The following is a 24,558-nucleotide window of genomic DNA, read 5'->3' on the forward strand; positions in this document are numbered from 1 at the left end:
GCAAGAGTTACTGGTATTGGGAAGATTTTTATCCCTGGGTTTGGGGAGGTTGGTGCTGTTTTATATGTACCTGAGATTGATCATAATTTGCTCAGCACTATGAAGATAAGTGAGGATACCGAAATAGAAGTGTTGTTTACAGGGGGAACTGCTGTTGTTACCAATGATAAATGTGTGGTTGGGGAAGTGTTGAAGATTAATGGTTTACCTTATTATTCCCCCATTATAAGGGCTGAGGAATTTAATGTTAGTAACCATGTCACCACTTTTAACAGCGATGATGAATCCGAGTTGGAATCAGATGGTGATTTTAAGGGTACTCAAGAAAAGAGGAGTTTTAATGGTAATTGTAGAAATGTTTTAAAGAGTAAAATGTATGTACGTTTTAATCTTGAACAAAATGGTGAGGAGCCTGACAATGCCAATTCAATTTCTATTGGCAAACCATTACCTGATGAATGTGCTCACCTTATGCATCGTAGAATGGGTCATATGAGTTTTCCTATTGTGCAAAAGATGTCTGAATGTTTAAAAGGAGTTAGGATTAAGGACTGTAACACCTTTCTAGATTGTTCTATTTGTAGGAGCGCAAAATCCAAAATTAAGCCCACACCCAGGAAGTCTCAGAGATATTCTGAACACATATTCCAGTTGGTACATATGAACTTGCTAGGTCCCTTGAAACCCTCCATTGGCAAGAATCATTACTTCCTGACAATTGTTGACGACCATAGTAGGTTTGGATTTGTTTACCTTCTTAAATCCAAGGATCAGGCATTATCTAAGTTTAAGGAGTTCTGCAGTTTAATCGAGAATCAGCAGAAGGTCAATATTCAGAAAATCTTGACCGACAGAGGAACTGAGTTTAATTCAGCCCAGTTCTCTGGTTGGCTAAAGGAAAAGGGTATAGTCCATTTACGGACCGCCCCCCCCCATCCACATTTCAGAACGGAGTGGTTGAAAGGAGGAACGGTGTCTTACAGGTGCGCTCTTGAGGATGCTGATCTAGACTATTCATATTGGGCGGAAGCAGCTCTGTATGCAAATTACACTCTCAGTCGGGTATGGTCTAGTGTGGTGCAAAAGACCCCATATGAGATAGTGTATGGCCATAAGCCAAGATTGATGCATCTTCATGTATTTGGAGTGATGGCCGATCCCAAAAGAACTTAGAAAGAAGGGGGATAGGGTCTCAATCCAACTGAAGTTCGTTGGCTATGAGACAGGTTCTAAGGCCTTTAGGTTTGTGGACTCAAACAGGAGAATAGTAATATCTAGGTCAGCCACCTTTTATGAAAGCATGAATTGGAGCAGGACCCACGCTAATGAGATCCTGACTCAAACCCCTCCTCGTGATCTGGACCAACAGGTGGAAGATGCATCAGAAAATCTATCTAGTGATAGTGATACATCTGATTTTGAGGATGATGAGGAACATGTATCCCCCCCACACCTTTAAAGGGTATATTAAAACAGAGAGCAGGAGTAACCTGGAAAGAAGGGCACTCCACTTTAAAGATTCAAAATGATAGCAATGAGGAGGACAACTCATCAGACAGTTCTGATGTAGATGAAGAACCAGTAAGTATGCCAGTTCAGTCCACTAGGGGCAAGAAGCCAAAGAAGTATGAAGGTTTTGTCACTTCTGTTGACCAGGTTTCAGTCATACCCCAGAGGTATGAGGATGTGTTGACTCTATCTGATTGAGAACAACAAAATTGGCGTGCTGCGATGGATACCGAATTGGTAAGTTTGAAAAAGCTAGAAGTATTCACACCAACGGAATTATCAAAGGACAAGAAAGTAACTGGCACTAGATGGGTCTTTAAGAAGAAACCTATTGATAATGGGAAGTTCATTTATAAGGCAAGATTGGTTGCACAGGGCTTTTCACAAAGGTTCCCTGATGATTAAGTTGACACCTTCTCGCTCATAGTGCGCCCAAAGAGTGTGAAGACAACACTCACCATAGCCGCTATTCAAGGAGAGAACGTGTATCAATTTGATATACAGACTGCTTACTTGCATGCTAAGTTAGATAAGAAACTATATGTCAGGGTTCCTCAAGGTATAAATCATCAGGAAGGTGATGTTTGGCTTTTGAACAAAAGTCTATATGGTCTCAAACAATCTGGCAGGAGGTGGTATGAATGTCTTACCAAAAGTTTAAAACAAATAGGTTTTGCAGCCTCATTGGCTGATGAGTGTGTGTTCATTAGAAACCACCAGGGTACTAAGGAAACAATCTTGGTTTACGTGGATGATATCTTGTATATCTGCAAGTCTGAGAACAGATGCAAAGTGTTCTCTAATGAGTTAAGTAAGAATTTTGCCCTAAAGCCTCTGGGTCGAATTGATAAATTCTTAGGAGTCCAATTTGTAAAAACTGAGAAGGGGTTTGAACTTTCTCAGCAGGATAAGATCATGGAATTGATCGAAAGATGTCAGAGGCTAAACCTTGTGACACCCCTATGCAAACAGATTTTCTTAAGAACATGTACGTTGAAAGTGCAGCTTTTGAACAAAAGACACTTTACAAATCCGTGATAGGGTCGTTATTGTATATTGCAGGTTGGACAAGGCCAGATATTAGTCTAGCCGTAAATGTTTTATCCAGACATCCTGAAAATCCCACACAATATCACTGGAACAGTTTCAAAAGGGTTTTGAGGTATTTAAAGAGCACTGTAAACCACTCACTTTTGGGGAGCCAGATATATCAGACAAACCAGAATGATGCTGCTACTCAGATGCAGATTGGGCAGGGAACATTAAGTCCAGGAAGAGTACCTCAGGTTATGTTATATTTTTGAATGGAAGTCCTATTCACTGGTACTCAGGTAAACAGAAGTTAATAGCTACTTCCACTGCTGAGGCAGAGTATGTATGCTTATCTAAAGCATCAAACAATCTGATCTGGTTTGATGATCTGTTAATGAATTTGTGGGAAGAACCTGTATACCCTATAAACATCCATGAGGACAAAATGGCTGCTATCAATATATCGCAGGCTGATGCTGTGGGACAAACGTCACGTCACATTGACATTAAGTATAAGCATGTTAGGCAATTGTCAAGGACAGGTTTTATCAGGACAGTTTTCTGTGAGACCAAGGAACAGATAGCAGACATACTTACTAAACCACTACCCCGGGATCAACATCAATATCTCCTAGATAAGATATCTATGGTTATATGAAAGTGTGCCACTTACCATTGTGATGTGTGTATCCAATGATTTCTATGTATATGTATTTATAATCAATAGCCACAGAGAAGGGGATTGTGAGAGTAAGTTCCGCTCAAGGTTTGCTGTGACCTGTTGATTGGATCCTGGCTTGAACATTTGAATGAGCCAGTCAGACTGCAGCTTTTGGCTCTGAGTTTTCCCGGACCTTTCCTAACTGACCATGACTCAGCATTTAAGCAGTTGCTCGTTAACAGTACTTACCGGCCATTCAGAGCAGAGCAGAGCAGAGCAGAGCAGAGCAGAGCAGGCCTCTGACCTACTCACCTTACTGAGATGCAAGCTGAGTTGAGCACACACACACACACACACACACACACACACACACACACACCCGCTTGAGCTGAAGTCACTCCGGACTACTTCTGAGGAAGGAAGGAAGAGCTGGGCTCAAATCGTATGGAGAGACTCCAAGAGAGTTGAATGGACCTTTGCTAAGAAGAGAGATGACTATTGGTATTTTTATAGGCTTTGTTTTATTTGTTTGTTCGTTTCTATTAAACTAGTTTTAGCTTTTCTAAAACTCCACTCTGGCTTGTTTGTTTGTTTGATGTGTTTGCAAGTGAGTAAGGGTCACGATCCAGAAGGAACCTCCTAAATTTCTTAACAGTGGTACCCGACAAACTACTTCTAAAACTAAAATCTTATGGCATTTCTGGACTCGTGCATAAATGGATAGCTGCTTTCCTGTCAAACAGGCAACAAGTGGTCAAAATAGGAAGCACTCTATCAAATCCTGCACCTGTTAACAACGGTGTTCCCCAAGGCAGCGTTTTAGGACCAACACTCTTTATACTTTATATAAATGACCTTTGTGATCGTATTAAAAGCAACTGTGTTCTCTTCACTGATGATATAAAATTATTCAATACCACCGAAAATGCTGCTACTCTTCAAAAGGACCTTGACTATGTGTCAGAATGGTCAAACAAGTGGCAACTTCAAATCTCAACCAACAAATGCTCTCTCTTACATATTGGCAAAAAAAAAAAAAAAATCAGAACATAAAATACAAGCTGGATGGACACAACCTTGTAGACAACCTTCACTCTGTCAAGGACTTTGGAGTACTCATCTCTAATGATCTAAGTGCCAGAGCCCACTGTAACTACATTGCCAAAAAGGCATTAAGAGTTGTTAACCTAATCTTGCATAGTTTCTTCTCTGGTAATATTGTACTACTAACTAGGGCATACAAAACATTTGCTAGACCAATTCTCAAATACAGCTCATCTGTCTGGAACCCGCACTGCATATCGGACATTAATACAATTAAGAGAGTCCAGAGATATTTCACGAGAAGAGTCCTCCACTCCTCTGCTTGCAATAGAATACTTTATGCCACCAGACTTGAAATTTTGGGCTTAGACAACTTAGAACTACACTGCCTTTGGTCAGACCTAAGCGTAGTACATAAAATTATCTGCTACAATGTCCTACCTGTCAATGACTACTTCAGCTTCAACCACAACAATACCCGAGTACACAATAGATGCAAACTTAAGGTAAACCACTCCAAATTCGATTGCCATATCGTTTGGTCACAAAAATATGACTTCAGGTCAATGCCTGGAATGCACTACCTGACTCTGTGGTTTCTTCCCCAAACCCCCAAAACTTTAACCTAAGACTGTCTACTGTTGACCTCACCCCATTCCTAAGAGGTCTGTAAGGGGCGTGCATAAGAGCACCAGCGTGCCTACCGTCCCTGTCCTAATATTCCTTTTTACTCTTACTCTTTTCATGTATTCATAATCATGTTTATACTTTTATCTGTTATCTTATATATGCTTGACAAATAAATAAATAAAATAAATAAACCTTCCCAGCTAGATTCTGACAAGCAAAATCAATGGGGAAGCCTGATTTGCTTAACAATCACATGATTCATGTCACTGTTATGCAGTGAGTTGCATAACAACTGTAGCAAGAAAGGTCAAAATTTTGGGCCCAGTTGTCATTTCAGAGAAAGCATTCATTTAAGTATGAATTAATCAAAAGTCCTCCCCTGGGTAATTCTTTTCCTTCTTAATGGAACTTCTTTAGAAAAAGGGGGAATAAGTGACAGGTAAAGAAGACAGGATGACAAACGGAAACATTTCTAACATCCGCCACAAAGAACGTCCCATGTCTAATTAGAGTCTAGAATTAGAATAGAATAGAGCTGGAAGGGACCTTGGAGGTCTTCTAGTCCAGCCCCCTGCTCAAGCAGGAGAACCTATACTATTTCAGATAAGTGACTCTCCAGTCTCTTCTTATAAACCTCCTGTCAGGTTTCGGTGCTATCTTAAATAAGTTTCATTTTCAAGCGCAATCTCTCTAATGAATCATTTTTATTTGGATGGAGCTCCCATGATTTCTGAAGGTAACTCCTGTTCCACTGGTTAATTGTGCTCACTGTTAGGAAGTTTCTCCTTAATTCCAGGTTGCTTCTCCCTTTGGTTAGTTCCAGTGGTAAAATCCAATTTTTTTTTACAACCGGTTCTGTGGGCGTGGCTTGTGGGCATGGTGTGGCTTGGAGGGCATGGCAGGGGAAGGATACTACAAAATCCTTCCATTCCCACTCCACTCCAGGGGAAGGATACTGCAAAATCCCCATTCCCTCCCCACTCTGGGGCCAGCCAGAGGTGGTATTTGCCAGTTCTCTGAACTGCTCAAAATTTCTGCTACCGGTTCACCAGAACCTGTCAAAACCTGCTAGATTTCACCCCTGGTTAATTCCCAACCATTGTTTCTTGCCTAATATTGCAAAGCTGCATTACAGCTCTTATTTAGAAGCAAACGGAATTTAGCACGGGCTAAATTCAGAATGGGAACTGAATTTTTTAAAAAAAAAAACTCCAAAGAAAATAGTTCCAATACCTCCCCTTCTTTAATTACAGATAAACTATTATTTATTTATTTATTTATTTATTTATTTATTTATTTATTTATCAACAAATTAATTATGTGCTAAACTACAATAAATCCATTTCTTCTCTATCTGAATTAGATAGTGACCAAGGAAGTCTTGGGCTTCATGGAGACTAACGAATCCACTACCGCTGTGTGCTCTGGCCTGTCGTACAATTGTTCCGATATTGTACTAAATTCAATATTGTAACAGTATCTGTCCTTTACTGAACATTTCAGGGAAGGTAGTCATTAATGAGGACCCGGATTGTGGGAGCAATAAACTGACTTTGTATCAAAAAGAACACCGCTTAGGGGGGCCCAAAAGCCCTACTAAGCAGGTATATACAAAAGTATGAAGGCTATTGCTTAACGCATTGTAAGCCGCCCTGAGTCTCCGGAGAAGGGTGGCATATAAATCGAACCAATAAATAAATTAAATAAACAAATAAATAAACAAACAAACAAACAAATAAATAAATAAATTACAAAATCTCTGTTAATGCTTTTCCTTCATAATGGAATTTCTTCAGAAAAAAAGGGAAGAAATGATAGGGAAACATGAGAGGATGACAAGTGAAAATAATTCTAACTTCCCCCACAAAGAATCTCCTGTGGGAAGAAATGTCCATCTGGGTTCAGTTCCAAGTGGGGAGAAAGGGACTGGAAACATGGTGGCTGATTGGAAAGATGGTTTTTAATGGTGGACAGGACCACATGGTTTGAGGTCCTGGGCAAAAAGCACATGGTTGAGAGAGAGAGAGATTTCTACCCTCTGTTCAGCTTTGAATTTAAGCTTGTATTCTGATTGGTTGTCACACTCCCATGGGGCCATGCAGGGCTAACTTTATAGGTTGTCTATGTTCCAGGCTTGGTTGACTCTTGCTGGGTGATGATGTAATGAAAGGGCTTTGGGCAATTCTTACTATGCCTGAAGGAGATAGATCTTTGTTATGTAGAATAGATTGGCCCAGGCCTTAATGGCCCATTGACAAAGGTGGGGGGGACTGAGTTTCTGCCTCCCTTTTAGGGGAAATATTCTGCCCTTTTAATATTTCCTGAAATATCCCATTTTCCTAGGAGAGGGGTGGGTGCTAACTTCCTACACTCCCTTGTCTAAGGAGGGTTCAAGATTGCAAAGGTACAATATAGCTCTTATTTAGAAGCAATCTGAATTAACATGGACTAAATTCAGAATAGAAGCTAGATGAAAGAGAAAAAAAATCCAATAAAGACAATTTCAGTAGCTCCTCCTGTTTCCTTATAGTGAGTAAAGTAATAATTCCTTGCCGATGTATTGAACCACAATAAACCCATACCTTCTCCATCTGTAGAAGATAGTAATCAATGAAATCTTGTGGCTCATGGAGAGATCTGGATTCCTTATGTTTCTCTATTTCCTGCTTTGCAAAGGAAGTGATCACCTCTACAGAAGCCGAGGCCTCCTTGTGAGGGCCTGGGAGGTAGCTCATTAATCGTGGGAACACAAAAAGCATCTAATAGAAATGGAAATTGGAAAAAAAATATTTATTTATTTCCCATCACAATTAGAAAAGACTCTCAGCAGTTCACAATAACCGACAGCACTTAATAAGCAAAAAAAAAAAAAAACATTGCAAGCACATTAAAACATGGCAAACCATACATGGTGTCAGGCCTCAAAAGCTCTCCAGAAAAGCTATTTCCAAATTCTTGTAGAAAACAAGTTCAGAGGCAAATAGATTATTATACAGCTATTATAAAATTGTCTCATTCTCTCCAGGAGCCATCCTAAACACCTATGGCTAACTGAGCCATGATTTAATAAATTAAACCAACTGGATTCAAATGCCAGGCTAAACAATGAATTAACTACATAGATCAGATTTTCAGTGTGCTAAGTTTAATAACAGAATAACCGAGTTGAAAGGCACCCTGGAGGTCTTCTAGTCCAACCCCTTCCCTGCTCAAGCCAGAGACCCTCTGACATTTCAGACAAATGGCTGTCCAATCTTTTCTTAAAAACCTCAGTGATGGAGCCCCCACAACTTCTGGAGCAAGTCTTTTCACTGGCTAATTGTTCTCATTCATTGGCATCTTTCAGTCTCAAGCGATTATGGTATTGTGCTCTGGAAAGAGGTCCTAAAACAGCATGTAGTGTGACTAAAAAGGCCATTTTGAGAGTGACAATCCCTTCCACACGGAGGGCAGATACATTCTGTCCCCTGCCCAGCCGCCAGATTTCACCGGTTCCGGGACTGTCCCTTTGCCTCAGCCTGGCGAACAAGTGTCTCTTCGAATTGGAGAAGGCCATGCTGCGTCTTTAGCCTCCAAGCTGAACGATCAGAAGTCAAGGTTTCCCAGTTGTCAATGTCCATTCCCAGGGCCTTTAATTCCCTAATTGTTCTCACTGTCAGGAAATTTCTCCTTAGTTCTAGGTCTCTGTCTGATTAGTTTCCACCCCTTGCATCTTGCAATCTCTTCAGGTACTTTGAGAAATAGATTAACCACCTCTTCTCTGTTTCTGCAACCTTTCTTTATATGTTTTAGCCTCCAGTCCCCTAATCATCTTTGTTGCTCTTCTCTGCACTCTGTACTTTTTCTATAGCAGGGATGTCGAACTCGTGGCCAATGGGCCGGATGCGTCACGCGCTTACCCCCAGTTTAGTGAAGGGGGAGGGGAAAGTCATGACACGTCACGTGATGACAACATGATGACGTGAGTTTGACACTCCTGTTCTAGAGTCTCAACATCTGTTTTACATCATGGTGAATAAACTGGATGCAATATTCCAAGTGTGGTCTTACCAAGGCATTATAAAGTGTTACTAACACTTCATGTGATCTTGATTCTATTCCACTGTGTTGGCTTTTTCAGTGGCTGCTGCACACTGCTTAGTGTTTATATTGTAAGGAAGCAAATGTTGGTTCAGTATTAGGAAAAATTGGTGAGAACTGTTCAATCATGGACAGACTCAAAGAGTGGTAGACCATCTAGAGCTATAATATAATATAATAATAGAAGAGAAGAGAAGGGAAGGGAAGGGAAGGGAAGGGAAGGGAAGAGAAGAGAAGAGAAGAGAAGAGAAGAGAAGAGAAGAGAAGAGAAGAGAAGAGAAGAGAAGAGAAGAGAAGAGAAGAGAAGAGAAGAGAAGAGAAGAGAAGAGAAGAGAATTCCCTATGCCATCAAGGCTTGAAATTTTGGCCTTAGACAATCTGGAACTGCACCGCCTGCGGTCTGATTTAAACATAGTACACAAAATTGTCTGCTACAACATCTTACCTGTCGACGACTTCTTCAGCTTCAACTGCAATAATACACGGGCAAACAATTGATACAAACTCGAGGTAAACCGCTCCAAACTCAATTGCAGAAAATACGACTTCAACAACAGAGTGGTCGATGCCTGGAATGCTCTATTGTTACATCTCCGACTCCATTGTTACATCCTCAAACTCTCACAGCTTCAACCTTAAACTGTCTACCGTGGACCTCTCCCCATTCCTAAGAGGTCCGTAAAGGGGGCGCGCATAAGCGCACCAGCATGCCTACCATCCCTGTCCTACTGTCCCTATTTATCTGTATTCATTACCTTCATTCATGTCCATGTTCATATTTATACCTGCTATCTTGCACATGTTTGACAAACTAATAAATAAAATAGAAATAAATGTCAATGTAAACAGAGGATCATGGTTGGCCATCTGCTGGTCATACTGAAATGAGGGATTCATTCATGGGCAGAACCATTTTGGTTTAGTTGTTAATGCCCCAGGCTAAAAACTAGATACTAGATATAGTTGAGTTAGTGCTTGAGTTGGGACTAGAACTCAGATACTCTGAGTTCTAGTCCCAACTCAAGCACTAACTCAACTATATGACACTGGAAGAGTTCTTTTGTCACAGCCCCAGGAAGTGAGCAATGGCAAACCACTTCCAAAATCTTGACAAGAAAACTACAAAGACTTGTCCAGGCTTTTCACCTTGAGTCAAGACTGATTTTTTTTTTTATTTGATTTATATGCCGCCTTTCTCCGGAGACTCAGGGCGGCTTACAATGCATTAAGCAATAGCCTTCATACTTTTGTATATTAATACAAAGTCAGCTTATTGCCCCCACAAACTGGGTCCTCATTTAACCTACCTTAGAAAGGATGGAAGGCTGAGTCAACCTTGAGCCTGGTAAGATTTGAACCTGCAGAAATTGCAAGCAGCTGTGTTAATAACAGGGTGCATTAAACCACTGTACTACCAAGGCTCTCTGTACTGTACTATCCCCAATAGGTGTGTCTCAAGGACAGACACACCTATTGGGGATAACAGTGCAATAGGCAATTTCTAAGGCTTCCCCCCTGAATTACATTCATGATTCCATGAAACTACTGATGGAAACATAGGTTTTTGGAGAGCTTTAATAAAAAACAGACTCACCACATGAAAAAAAAAGTGGTCAATCACCTTTTGTTTGAATGGCTTAAACATGGGATGAATGGATGGATGGATGGATGGATGGATGGATGGAGGGCCATCTGCTGGTGATACTGAAATAATGGATTCCTTCATGGGGAGAACCATTTTGGTGTAGTGGTTAATGCACCAGCCTAGAAACTAGATACCCTAAGTCAGTGATGGCTAACCTTTTTGCCATTGCGTGCCAGGAGAGGGGAGGTGGGGGAGGGTCACACGTGCACATGCCCATGCGCATGTGTGTGCAACCCCCTCCTCCCCCTCTCCTGGCACATGATGGCCTGGTAGGCCCATTTTTCCTTCTTACCTGGTTCCAAATCCTCTCTGTGTATCTGGGAACGGCGAAAACAGCCTTTCCCACTCCCTTGGAGGCCCTACGGAGGCTGAAAGGGCCCATTTCCCAACTCCCGGTGGGACAGGAAGTGACATTTTTTGCTGTCCCCAGCCTCCAGAACCTCTCTAGGAGTCTGTAGGAGCCTCTCTAGGAGTCTGTAGGAGCCTCTCTAGGAGTCTGTAGGAGCCTCTCTAGGAGTCTCTAGGAGCCTCTCTAGGAGTCTCTGGAGGCTAGGGACAGGAAAAAATGTCACTTCCTGTCCCACCGGGAGTAGGGAAATGGGCCCTTTCAGCCTCCGTAGGGCCTCCAAGGGAGTGGGAAAGGCTGTTTTCGCTGTTCCCAGATACACAGAGAGGATCTGGAGCCAGGTAAGAAAGAAAAATGGGCCTTCCCCATCCCACCCCCAGGCCCTCCAGAGGCAGGAAACAGCCTGTTTCCCTACTTCTGGTGGGCCCAGAAGGCCCGAAAATCAGCTGGCCGGCACGCACATGCACCCCAGAGCTGAGCTGGCGTGCCCACTAATATGGCTCTGCGTGCCACCTGTGGCACGCGTGCCATAGGTTCGCCATCACGGCCCTAAGTTCTAGTCACCACTCAAGCACTAAATCAACTGGATGACCTTGAACCAGTCCCTGTCTCTCAGCTCTACGAAGTAGGCAATGGGAATCCATTTCTGAAATTTTGACAAGAAAACTGCAAAGGCTTGTTGAGGCTCTTATCAGGCAAGAGTCGAATCTGACTCAAGGGTGCACACACTTACTGTGTTAGAAGTACAACTGGTTATTTCCAAGGCTTCTTCCATGCCTTACATTCATAATTACATGAAAATACTATTGTAAACTAATGCTGGAAAAGATGGAGGGCAAAAGAAGAAAGGGACGACAGAGAATGGGGTGGCTGGATGGAGTCACTGAAGCAGTAGGCATGAATTTAAATGGACTCCAGAGGATGGTAGAGGACAGGAAGGCCTGGAGGAACAGTGTCCACGGGGTCGCGATGAGTTGGACACGACTTCGCAGCTAACAACAACAAAAACTATTGGAAACATATTTTTTGGGGGGAGCTTTAATAGAAAACATGACTCACCACATGAAAAAAGCAACCAGAGAATTTCACAATAATTTCAAGGGCTTTAATTAACTTCTGGAAGTTCTCATCTTCAGGAGCAAACTGATGTCCAAAACTCAAAGCACATATGACATTGGAAACTGCATTTACTACTGCACATGAAGGATCAAAAGGCTGTCCTGCAAACAAAGATATTTAAACAAAGATAAGATTCCAAAATGAATTATTAAAGAACAGGAGAAGAGAGGGAGGGAGGGAGGGAGGGAGGGAGGGAGGGAAGGAAGGAAGGAAGGAAGGAAGGAAGGAAGGAAGGAAGGAAGGAAGGAAGGAAGGAAGGAAGGAAGGAAGGAAGGAAATTGGGAACTCTATGGAAATTGGGAACTTTCAAAACTAAAAAAAAAAATCGAATAATCTCTTTTTCTTTAAAATACTCAGAATAAAAAAGATTTTGGCAGATGCAGACTTGAGTGTTACCCAAAATTACAGACCTTCTGTTTGTCTAAACATCTCCACCAACGTCTGAGCCACGTCTTCTATCTGATGCTCAATGCTTTTCTTTCCCAGGCCCAGCTTCCGCAGAGAAGTGACGCCAATGTGTCGCTGCTGTTTCCAGATGTGGCCATTGGAGAAAATAATTCCTAAAGGCATCAGCAGACAATGATAAATGATTCCTGACTACATTCATATTTTTTAAAAGCCCAGTTAGGTCCAGTTCTTTTTTTCTTTTTTTCTTTTTCTTTTTGCTTTAATTTATATGCCGCCCTTCTCCAGAGACTCAGGCCGGCTTACAATGCGTTAAGCAATAGCCTTCATACTTTTGTATATTTATACAAAGTCAGCTTATTGCCCCCACAATCTGGGTCCTCATTTCACCTACCTTTGAAAGGATGGAAGGCTGAGTCAACCTTGAGCCTGGTGAGATTTGAACTTGCAGTAATTGCAAGCAGCAGATGTTAATCTGTTAATAACAGTGCTTGCACTGTACAGTCCACTGTACTACAGGCTCGTTGTACAGTTCTTGCCAAATATCTCTTTGGATTTCAGATGGGAATACCAAAACTTTATGACATGTTGCCATTTTGTAAGATTCTGGCTATGTTATTATTATTATTTTTTTTACAAAAATATTTATTCTTTTCGGGAGTCACATGGACACCCCCATGTGGTATGGTGACCACAGATGCAGTGCTTGCCAACCTCAATTTTATACAATGGACATCAAGACCTTCTAAGATGATGTAAGCATTAATGTACAAGGATATTTGTTATAGGCACAAGAGATAGGATCTTCTCAGGGATCTCAGAACCCATCTGCAACTTCCTCCTACAAGATTGAAACTGACCAGCAAAATAAGCAAATGGCTTTTTTATTCACCAAGTTTAATCAAGTGACCAGAGTTGATGTTATTTAGTTTGGGTCATGAAATGCATGAAAACAACTAACCTCATAGAGCACCAAGGTCCCCTTAATAAAATTTCTGTTGGGTTTTCCTGCCAATAATTAAGTACGATATTTTAAACTGCTTTTATGAAAGCCGTCTATAAATGAACAAACAGTTATAAGAAAAGCTTCGTTAAAAATAACGAAGCTTATTATCTTCTGAGCCAGAATGTGGTAGTCTTTATCTGACCTATTCAAGCATGTAGTAGGGAAAAATGACCAATAGTTTATTAAAAACAATGACTTTAAATTAAGGAGCTGGAAAATAATATATTTGAAAGAAAAGTGCAAGTTGGAGGGGTACAAAACAATTGAAGAAATGAAGTTTTAGTATGTTGGAATGGAATAGAATAGAATAGAATAGAATAGAATAGAATAGAATAGAATAGAATAGAATAGAATAGAATAGAATAGAATAGAATAGAATGAAGAATTAGAGTAGAGTGGAGTGGAGTGGAGTGGAGTGGAGTGGAGTGGAATGGAATGGAATAGAATAGAATAGAATAGAATAGAATAGAATAGAATAGAATAGAATAGAATAGGACAAGGAATGGAATGGAATGGAATGGAATGGAATGGAATAGAATAGAATAGAATAGAATAGAATAGAATAGAATAGAATAGAATAGAATAGAATAGAATAGAATAGAATAGAATAGGAGAATTGGAAGGGACCTTGGAGGTCTTCTAGTCCAACCTGCTTAAATTAAGGAAATGTTTAAATAAGTGTTTTATTGACAGCTATTATTGACAGCTATCCTGAAACTGATAAATGTCCAGAATCCTTATGTTTTTTTAAAAAAGCTTCTAAACAATCTTCTGGACATTAGGCCATGTATGGTTGATCTTCGGGATGAAATATTTGAATTCCGGGGGACAGAGAAAACATTGCAAATGTTGAGATTCTTAGTTTCATTGCTACATGGTAGAATCCCGAAGGTGCTTTTTTCAAGAGGTCCTTTTGAAAAACAAGAAAGTCCAGTTGTCTCTTAAAAAGGCACCTTTGGGGCAACCTTAGAAGAGCCTTGGTGGTGCAGCGGACTAAGTGCTGTTATGTAGCACTTAGCTGCCAGCTGCCTGCAATTAGTGCGAGTTCAAATCTCACCAGGCTCAAGGTTGACTCAGCCTTCCATCCTTCCGAGGTAGGTAAATTGAGGACCTGGATTGTGAGGGCAATAAGATGACTTTGTAGAAACACCGCTTATGGAGGGGGGAGGGCAAAAGCCCTAATAAGCAGGTATATACAAAAGAGTGAAGGCTATTGCTATGAGTGCATTGTAAGCTGCCCTGAGTCTTCGGAGGAGGGTGGCATATAAATTGAACTAATAAATAAATAATAAATAAATCTTGACCTGGATGACTGAGAATCTCCATAGACCTTTACCTGGTAGAATCATTCTTTCCTGAACTTCATTAATGTCATAAGGAGATCAGCCCTATAGTTTATGAAGTCAGACAACAGAGTAACCCCCCCCCCCAGAATATATTAAGTTTGTTGATGCTCATTTGAGGGGAAATACTCTTAGAAAAGTTCGTGAACTGGAACAGATAAATCAGGACAATATAAAAAGTGCATTTTCATTAAGAGATAAGTAAGTTATATTCTTTATAAAGGACTCTAATTTCTAAGGAAGCAATTACTTAAGTGTAGAATTCACTAAAAAAATTGGTTCCTTCTTAATCATATATCAGTCAGAAAATGGGGAAGAAATTTCAATGCATCAACAAATGGAAATTGTCTCCCTGAACTTAAGAAGACATGAATCTTCCTAGAAGATGGCAAGAGGAACAAGCCAATCAAGCAACCATGAATAGGAATAAAAAATAGTGTGAATTTGCATAATTATAATATGGGAAATATTAACTATATAATTGTGTGAGGGGCCCTTGGTGCTATCTGAGCTTGTTTTTTTTTTCTTGCAGATGTTTCATTACCCAAGATAGATTACCCTACCTTGGTAACGTCATCAGTGCTAGAATATGAAACGAGCCTTGGTAGTACAGTTGTCTAAGGCACCCTGTTATTAAGCTGGTTATTAAGACCAGCTGCCTGCAATTACTACAGGTTCGAATCTCGCCAAGGCTCAAGGTTGACTCAGCCTTCCATCCTTTCTAAGGTAGGTAAATTGAGGACCCAGTTGTGGGGGCAATAAGCTGACTTTGTATAAATATACAAAAAGGATGAAGGCTATTGCTGAGTACATTGTAAGCCGCCCTGAGTCTCCGGAGAAGGGCAGCATATAAATCAAATTAAAAAAAAAAATATGTAAAGAATAGCAATAGCAATAGCACTTAGACTTATATACCGCTTCACTGTGCTTTTACAGCCCTCTCTAAGCGGTTTACAGAGTCAGCCTATTGCCCCCAACAATCTGGGTCTTCATTTTACGGACTTCGGAAGGATGGAAGGCTGAGTCAACCTCGAGCCTGATGGGATTCAAACTGCCAAATTGCAGGCAGCCGGCAGCCAGCAGAAGTAGCCTGCAGTACTGCCCTCTGACCACTGTGCCACCACGCAGAAAAAAAATATTTACATATTCATTTATTCTTTAAAAAAAAAAATAGAGCCCAATCATATGTGGTTTTACGTATTACCTAAAGAAACATCAAATAATTACAAAAAGGAAATGCAATGTCTGAGTCAATGTGACAGGCAAGATGAAATGATGCACAATAATGCAATAATGAATTAATCCGAAAGGAGAAGGGCGGTATAGAAGTTTGAATAAATAAATAATGTGGTGAAAACTGGATTATAGCAATATTTCTTTTGCTTAACTCATAACTGTAAATCATTTTGTTTATTATCCCTTACTTCCCCCCCCCCCCACCCCCATGCTATACATACTATCCCCACAAATTGTAACAGTGTGATAGTTATTTAGATATAATTCCTTATTATTTCTACTTACCCCTTCTATTCCCTACAGCTGTCATGAAAGCATCCTCTGGTCGATATGAGAATTCTTCTGGGAAGCGGGTCATTCCTTCTTTCACAGTTTTGAATCCAGACAGCACTACTAGAAGGTAATGTCCGACCCACATGGAGTATATATTTCCATATTCTTTCACATGCTGTCAAGTCAATCAAAGTTGTAAAATGTTACGATCATATAAAATAGATCATTTACAGCTAATATGCCACCTACCGCCTTCCCTGAATCCTCAATTCTAAGGCCTTTCACCATATGGAACTGTCTGCTCTTTAGAAACTTATTTTCTCTCTCTCCTGCCAAAAAAATTGGTACACATTTCCTTTATTTTCCTGGGATGTTCCTTTCTCTTTGTTTCTTCCTGAAATCCACTATCTGTTCTGTCCCCGTCTCACACACACATACAAACAGATAGCCAGGGGTTAAATAAAACTGGCAGACAACAAATTCTTTCGATAAGAGGATTGGCAGCAACCCAGTAGCTGCTTGCCAAGAACTTTACTCATAGAGGGAGGGGTTGTTCCTCCGACAGATAAACCCAAACAAGATACACACAGTTCAAGAATTGTCAAGTCCAGTCCGTATTAAATCCAAGGCAGATAACGTTGTTTCAAAGATACAATGTGACTTGCTAGTAGTTTGTTTTGTCCGTCACAGAGTCTGAATGGCCACCTCACCCCCTTTTATCCCCTGTGGGGTGTGGTCCAGTGACTCAGCTTAATCTCTGGCACGCCTCCTTTTCTGCTGCGTGCGCCTGTCTCACCGACGCTGGCATGGATCCAGCCAAGACTTATCTCCGTCACTGTCCGACTGCGAGGAGATACCTGGCTCCTGGCCAATCTCTTCTCCTTCGGGAGACACCTGAGGCATTTCCAGAGAGGAGGGTCCTGGAGAGGGAGGCCTGGCCAACTCCTCTCCTTCATGTTCGGAGCCTTCTCCCTCCGATAAGTCGGCCTCAGGGGTCGGAGTCACAACACTATCTCCAATCTGTTTGCTCCATTCTCCTTTGCCTTGAATGCGAGATGATCTTGTTACTATCCACCCCTCTTCTGAATGACAGATAGGTGAGCCAATAATTGTCTGAAGCAGTGTCCGGGTTCCAAGTAACACCCCCCACTGAAAGAAGACTCCAAGGCTAGGCATTCCTCAAAGTTCCATTTTATTAGAGATGTCATCTTGGCACATCTGGGAAAACCTGGATATGAAAGCTTCCAGGTTTTCCCCACCCAAAAAAAAGTCCAAGTCCCTGCCCCAACACCCACATGTCCATCACATGGTCCAATCAATGCACCGTCCCAACTGGAGATGCTTCCCAGCCACACCCCTCCAGGTGCAAGGCAGAGTGGCCTTGACTCTCAGAGAAAGGAATGTTATTTTGACTATATATCTCCCCAGCTCCATACAATCCCCCCTCCCCAGCTCCATACAATAATTGTGGCAGGCCTGCTGATTCAATGCCCAAGATGGCTTCCAGGCCTGACAAACAATGTTGTGGTCCGCCAGCAGCCTGCGGAGTTGGCAGCAGAGTCGGACAGCGATGATGCTGAGGAAGAACATGGGCCAGTCCTGGAAGCTGGGGAAGGCCCCGATGAGGGCTCTGTGTCAGAGGCAGAGATGGGGCCAGGGCCATCGGGGAGTGAGGTGTAGACTCCAGAGCCTCCAGAGACTGATAGGAGTGAGGCAGAGGAACAGGAGGAGCCTGTTCCTAATGCACGCATGGGAAGAGCTGCCAGAAGGCAAGAGCAGCTCAAGGAAAGAGGACAACTCGGGAGTAGGGCCAAGAGATGATTGGCCCCTTCCATAAGGCTTAAAACAGACCAGCAACGGCATTTGGGCTTTGCCGGAAAACAACGTTGGTAGCTTCGTCTTCTTCTTCGTCTACGTCTTGCATTTATTTTTGTATCTGTGACTTCTGAACGTTTGCCTAATTGGATCAAGGTTTGCGATAGGACTGAGGAATTGGTGTTGGGAGGAATTTGCTTTAATTTAGTTGAAAGATGCTGGGAATGAAGTAATTCTCAGCTGTTCGAATAAAGTTTGTTTGTTTTTTCACTGACTGATTTTCCTACTACTTACTTGGGCCTGGGTCACAACAAACAGCTTGTTTGTTACATCTTTTAAGCAGTCCATTTTGCTTTTCAGAGGCTTTCTCAACCTCTTTGCCCTCTGCTTTTTTCAGCCATCAACTTCTGAACTGTCCAACTGATTGTTATATTGACAGGACAGTCTAGAGCTGTGATGGCGAACCTATGGCAGGTGTGCCACAGGTGGCACGCAGTACCCTCTCTGTGGGCACACAAGCCGTTGCCCCAGTTCAGCCAACTGTGCATGTGTGGGGCGCATGTGGGGGGGGGGCAGACACACATTGCATTTTGGGGGTTCGGGCGTGTGCTTTGGGAAAAGCTTAGCCATCACTGGTCTAGAGACTTTGTTGTGCCATGATCTAGTGTTCTTCATCAGACGGGTTGTGACCTGAATTAAGATTGTCCACAAGGGCAAAACAATCTCTATACAAACTATTGGGTGAGATGTTAAAATAAACTTCCTCACGATTGATGACATGCAGAGTGTGCAGAGGAGAGCCTTGTTATTCAATAGTCACCCCAAATCAAAAAAGAGTCTGGTCACACCCATTCACACTTTAAGGAGCCTTATTGCACAGTTATTGCACTGTTGGAGAAAGAAGTCATCTTCAAGAGAGGACAATTGCACTCGCTGGAACCTGCATTGCTTCACTTTGCTCAATAGGAAGCAGAGATTGTGTCAAGAATCCATTTCTCTGGCTCCAGAGAAAGACAGAAAAGCTGGAGACAATCAGCTGCAAGTATAACAAGTTCTAAATTTATTTCACTCTTGCTTTTAACATGTTCTATCTCTGTCTCTTTTACATACGCTGTATGTAAACTGCCCAAATTCCCTTAGGATGAACTGGGCTGTGTATAAACTTGATAAATAAATCAAATAAAAATATATTATGTATACAGAAATGATACCATATAGCTCCGTGATGGCAAACCTATGGCACGTATGCCACAGGTGGTATGCAGAGCCATATCGGCAGGCATGCAAGCATTGCCCTAGCTCAGCTGCAGCACTCATCTGCATGCCGGCCAGCTGATTTTCAGGCCTTCTGGGCCCACTGGAAACAGTCTGTTTCCAGCCTCCAGAGGGCCTCCAGGGGGTGAGGAAGGCCCATTTTTTGCTCTCCCCAGGCTCCAGATGCTTTCTAGGAGCCTGGGGTGAAAGAAAATGGCCTTCCCCACCACCCCCGGAGGCCATAAATGGTCCAGGGCACATTGAATTATGGGTGTGGGCACACATGCGCGTGAGCCCCCTGTTAAGGATATTGTTGTTGTGTTACCAACCAGCAGAGTGTAGAGCACAGAGAAACGTTGCAATGAATAAGAGATGTGCAAACTGGTTTATCAAAAGTTTACTTTATAGTGAAAAAACAATCTCATAGTCTTTAAATCAATCCAAGTCTTTGCCAGTTAAATCAGTCCAGTGATACAAAAATCTTCTTACCACACAAACAGTAGTTGGTTAGAATAACAAACTCACTCTGGTTCACAAACCACGATGGTAGCAGATCCATCTAACGATCATAGCACAATGGATAGCACTCCTCACACAATGGTAGCATATCATCAATTGAATACGTTACAGTACCTTTCTTAAATACATTCACAACCAGTAATTATCTAATTACAGCATGACTCAGCATTACAATGAATCAGCAGTAAAACTTTAAAGTCACACGATACATATTCATATTAAAGTCACAGAACACATATATTGCCTGGACAACTTATTAGGCTCAAACCATATCCTAACACCCCCCACACTCCCTCTGCTTTTGGCACACAACAGCAAAAAGGTTAGCCATCACTGATAGAGCTGGTTTATTGCTGCTGCAGTGGTTTCTTTCAGAGATACTCGTCTCAGGGTACCTCTGTTGAAATGGCAACAGAAACTATTCCTGAGGTGAAATTTTAAAATCTATTCAGGGGAAAGGAAGGGTTTTTCCCTTGTCTATGTTTATGGAGATTCTCAGTCATCCAGGTTATGGATTGTCCTAGAGGTGCTTTTCCAAATGGCAACTGGATTTTGTTTTTTCCTTGAAGACATTTTGCTTCTCATTTGAGAAGCTTCTTCAGTTCCCTCTGGATGATCCCACTCTTAGACATAAAGAAAAATACATGGTTAAATTAGCCTCTGAGAAAGGAGCACAAATCTAGAAGTGGATAGTGAGCATGGTTTTCGGCATTGTTCTGCAACTACTTTTCAGATCGTTAATCTGGTAAACTGGCTTCTCTCAGACCAAGAAGAGAAAGGGAATGAGCTTTTTTCTCTTCTCCAAGAACGCACATGTGTTGGGTAGAAGACAGTCATAAACAACATTTCCAGTTCATAAATTGTCCCCCCCCCACACTTTTGTTCTGTTCTGTGTAACTTTTTCTTGGTGATACATTTGTTTAAAGAAAAGCCTTTTTGTCCTTCACTGAGGATAAAATTGTGATGTTTAGGTATTATTCTAGCATTCCAAAATAATTCTACAGGATCAGCAACCTCAAAATCTGCTCCTGAATTATTTTGGTTTCGTAACCAGTGGTGGGTTGCCCCCGGTTCGCACCGGTTCTATAGAATCGGTAATAAAACCAGCGGGAGGCTCCGCCCACTGACCCTGACATCATCAAAACGCTTCTGTGCATGCGCAGAAGAGAGAGTGTGCGCGACCCTGTTGCGAACCGGTAGTAAAGGTAAGTAGAACACACCTCTGTTCGTAACCTACATCTTGAATTGGACGATTCTTTTCCTTCTGACTTTTTGATGAAATAGTGGGACTTGAAAGAAGAATGTAGCTTTCATTATCTAGACAAAAGGGTTGTTTCAACTGGATTTAGCACACAGTGACTAATTTTGCTAGTGACTATTGGAGGAATATTACTAGAGTATGGTAATTCCACCAACAGTATTGCCCAACTGAATGATTCTCCCCATTACACAAAGTTTCCTGAAAACTACTTCTGAAGTATTAAAAAGTTAGGTATCTTACACTGCTAAGAGCGTTGGTGCAGGAAAATCTGCCAAAAGTAGAGAGGTGGTTCAATTAGATTGTATCACCACCAATATCTAGGTCATAGCTATACCAGATACCAAGCACATACTGGTATGTCATATCTGTACAGACAAACCTGTTCTATTGCTTCCTTCTCCAAATAGCTGCATATGAATCATTATCTAAAACAGCAGTTACCCTTCAGAACTCAGATCCAGAAATAGTTTTTGAAATCATTATAGAACTGCAGAATTAGAAGGGGTCGTTTAAGCTATCAAGTTCCACCCATTATCCACTGTAGGAACACAAAACAAAGCATCTTCAACAGAGGAATCTCTAATCTCATTTGAGCAGAGTGAAGGGAAACCACCTCTGTCTCTGGTGAATTCGTTCCATTATCAAACATTTCTTAGTAAGGTTGAACTAGAATCTGCCTTCTAAAATATCAGTCCTGCTCTGTGAAGTTTCTTTCATACCCTGCTCTGTGAAATGTTGGTGAGCAGGTCTCAGCTTGAATATTCTGGTTCGATGAGGTACATTACTAATCAAACATCATCACCGGCACTTGATTAATTAAATTCCTCATCATTTTGCTAGGTTAATACATTTGTTTATAGTTGCGGTACAAAGAAAACAGTTGAGTATTATTTTGTATATGACTTGCTGATTATTTAGAATGAAATACCTTACGGAAATAATCTTCGCGAAGCCAAAACCCGTAAGTCCACAAGGTCCCCATGAGAGGTAGAGCCAAAGGACCGGGAGGCAAATGTCTTCGGGACCAGAGTTGTTTGAAGAAAAGGAGAATCAGCAGAGCAAGCAGCAAAACAAACAGAAATATTCCCATCACCATCATTGTCTTGCTGGTTCTTTATTTCGCTAATGGGAAGAGACTGGGAAGATGTCTTTTAATGCCCTGTCTAATAAGCATTGACACTTTGTGAGCAAGATGTTATCAAATAAAACTATGGTAGCACAGTTTTTGAAGGGCAAGCAAGGATCAAATTATAGGTAGAGAGCTGTACAGTAGGTGTTTTGAAATACCGGTCTAAAAATGATCTCACCATACAAACTGCCTAATAATCCATGGACACAACTGAAAATGCTCCTTACAAACATGTCCATATGTTGTGTGAACCTAGCAATAGGTTGAAGAAGTTTCACTATTGAGTAAATAGAAGCAAAACACAATATTAAATGAATAGGTATATACATTATATGAAACATTTATCATACTGAATAGCTATTTTGTATTTAGTTGTATGCTTTTCTGGTGTTTTAAGTTTAAGCCTGTGTTGGAATAGCACAGTTTATAAGGGTGTGGATCGGGGTGAAATGGTACCAGTTTGCACCGGTTTGAGCAAACTGGTAGCGGCGGTGGCACGTGGTTCAGAGAACTGGTAGTGGCGGGAGCGTGAGGCTCCGCCCACCCGCTCGGACATTGTTACTTCCTGGTTTTAACCAGGAAGTAACCTGTTTTTGACCCTCTGCGCCAGGGATGGGTTCTACTTACCGTTACTACTGGTTCGCAATGGGGCCGCATGCGCAGAAGCGTTCTGATGACATCAGGGTCAGTAGGCGGAGCCTCATGCCGATTTTATTACCAGTTCTATAGAACCGGTGCAAACCGGGGGCAACCCACCACTGCTCTGCGCATGTGCAGAAGGCTTTGCGCATGCGCAGAGCGTCCAAAATTGCGCGTGCAAAGGGACATCACAAAGGGAGTAATAATTGATTCTCCAGAGTATATCCCATCAGAAAGGCAACATGAAAAGATTTGTAACTGATGAAATAGATTTTCATGTTGAATCTTGGTAACTTCTAGTACATTCAGTTTCTAGAGCTTTTTTCTCCCTTTTACTCCATTCATGCTCTTCAGGTGGGATGCCTTTATACCTGGCCACATAACAGTAACGGCTAATGTGGCATTGGATTACCTTTATTATCTTTTCCTCAGGGATTTCAATATTCATGCTCAGATTGTCAGTTCAGGAATGGCCCAGGATGTCAGCTTTGCTTTCTGACTGCCATGGATCTGTCCCAACTACAATTGGGCTTTGATATTTTGTTTCTGTCTGAAGAAGAACAGCTTTGCATAACTCTTATTGCTATGGACAGATGTGGAAATCTGCAATACCATATTTTTCGGAGTATAAGACGCACTGGAGTATAAGACGCGCCTACCTTTTTTGGTGAGGAAAAGGAGAAAAAGAAATCTCCCTCTGCCTCTGAGCAATTTTGCCTCGTTGCAGCAAACAGCAAACAGCCTGCTTTACTTTCATTTACATTTTCAGCATAGTTTGATTAGCACAGGGAAAAAAAAAAATTTGCTCCAGCAATTTATCTCTTTGCAGCAAGCAGCAGAGCCTGTGCAAAACAGCTGAGAGCAAATCAGCTGAGAGTCAGGAGGCCGATCCAATCAACTTGTGCTAATTAGGCTGTGCTGAAGCTGAAAGGAGCTGTTTTTTCTTGCTGTTTGCTTGCAAGGAGGTAACTGCTGCGAGGCAGAGGCCAAAGAGTAGGGGCCAGTGAGTGGGCAGGGCTACATTCTGTGTATAAGACGCACCTAAATTTTCACCCCCTTTTAGGGGGGGCGGGAAGGTGCGTCTTATATGCCGAAAAATACAGTACTTGGGGATGACCTTCTTCAGACCATGTTGTTCAGGGATGAAGGACTACCAAAATAGTCCGGTTCAGGTAACAGATAGGTCTGGATGGAATACACGAAGGGAATTGTACATCTCATCTATTGTGGAGTTTAGGCTGATTTATAAAATATGGAAATACTGTAGCCTGGGCAGTTACAACATCAGTGTTAATTTTTCACTAGTAGAATTAAATCACATTTTGGTTTATTATTATAGACCATTTTGTAATGTTTCAGGTAATGAAGAAAGCAATGTCTTGAGCCTTGGTAGTACAGTGGTCTAAAGCACCCTGTTATTAAGACCAGCTGCCTGCAATTACTGCAAGTTCGAATCTCGCCAGGCTCAAGGTTGACTCAGCCTTCCATCCTTTCTAAGGTAGGTAAATTGAGGACCCAGTTTGTGGGGGCAATAAGCTGACTTTGTATTAATATACAAAACTATGAAGGCTATTGCTTAGCGCATTGTAAGCCGCCCTGAGTCTCCGGAGAA

The 24,558-nt window shown here is 41.7% G+C and overlaps 1 protein-coding gene across 1 annotated transcript in view; it reads right to left on the reverse strand.

The window, feature by feature from the left end:
• The window catches only part of LOC139318626 (cytochrome P450 2J6-like), a 69,097-nt gene that overhangs the window by 12,858 nt on the left and 31,681 nt on the right, over nucleotides 1-24,558 (reverse strand). Inside the window, exons 5-8 of the mRNA XM_070946175.1 lie at nucleotides 16,342-16,504; nucleotides 12,477-12,626; nucleotides 12,007-12,167; nucleotides 7,459-7,635 (exon numbers count right to left, since the gene is read on the reverse strand). Coding sequence (XP_070802276.1) covers nucleotides 7,459-7,635; nucleotides 12,007-12,167; nucleotides 12,477-12,626; nucleotides 16,342-16,504 — 651 coding nt within the window. The remainder of the gene's footprint in view (nucleotides 1-7,458; nucleotides 7,636-12,006; nucleotides 12,168-12,476; nucleotides 12,627-16,341; nucleotides 16,505-24,558) is intronic.

The sequence above is a fragment of the Pituophis catenifer genome, unplaced genomic scaffold, assembly GCF_029215685.1.
Source record: "Pituophis catenifer annectens isolate HBS135680 unplaced genomic scaffold, rPitCat1.0.hap2 SCAF_6, whole genome shotgun sequence".
NCBI classification, from domain to species: Eukaryota; Metazoa; Chordata; class Lepidosauria; order Squamata; family Colubridae; genus Pituophis; species Pituophis catenifer.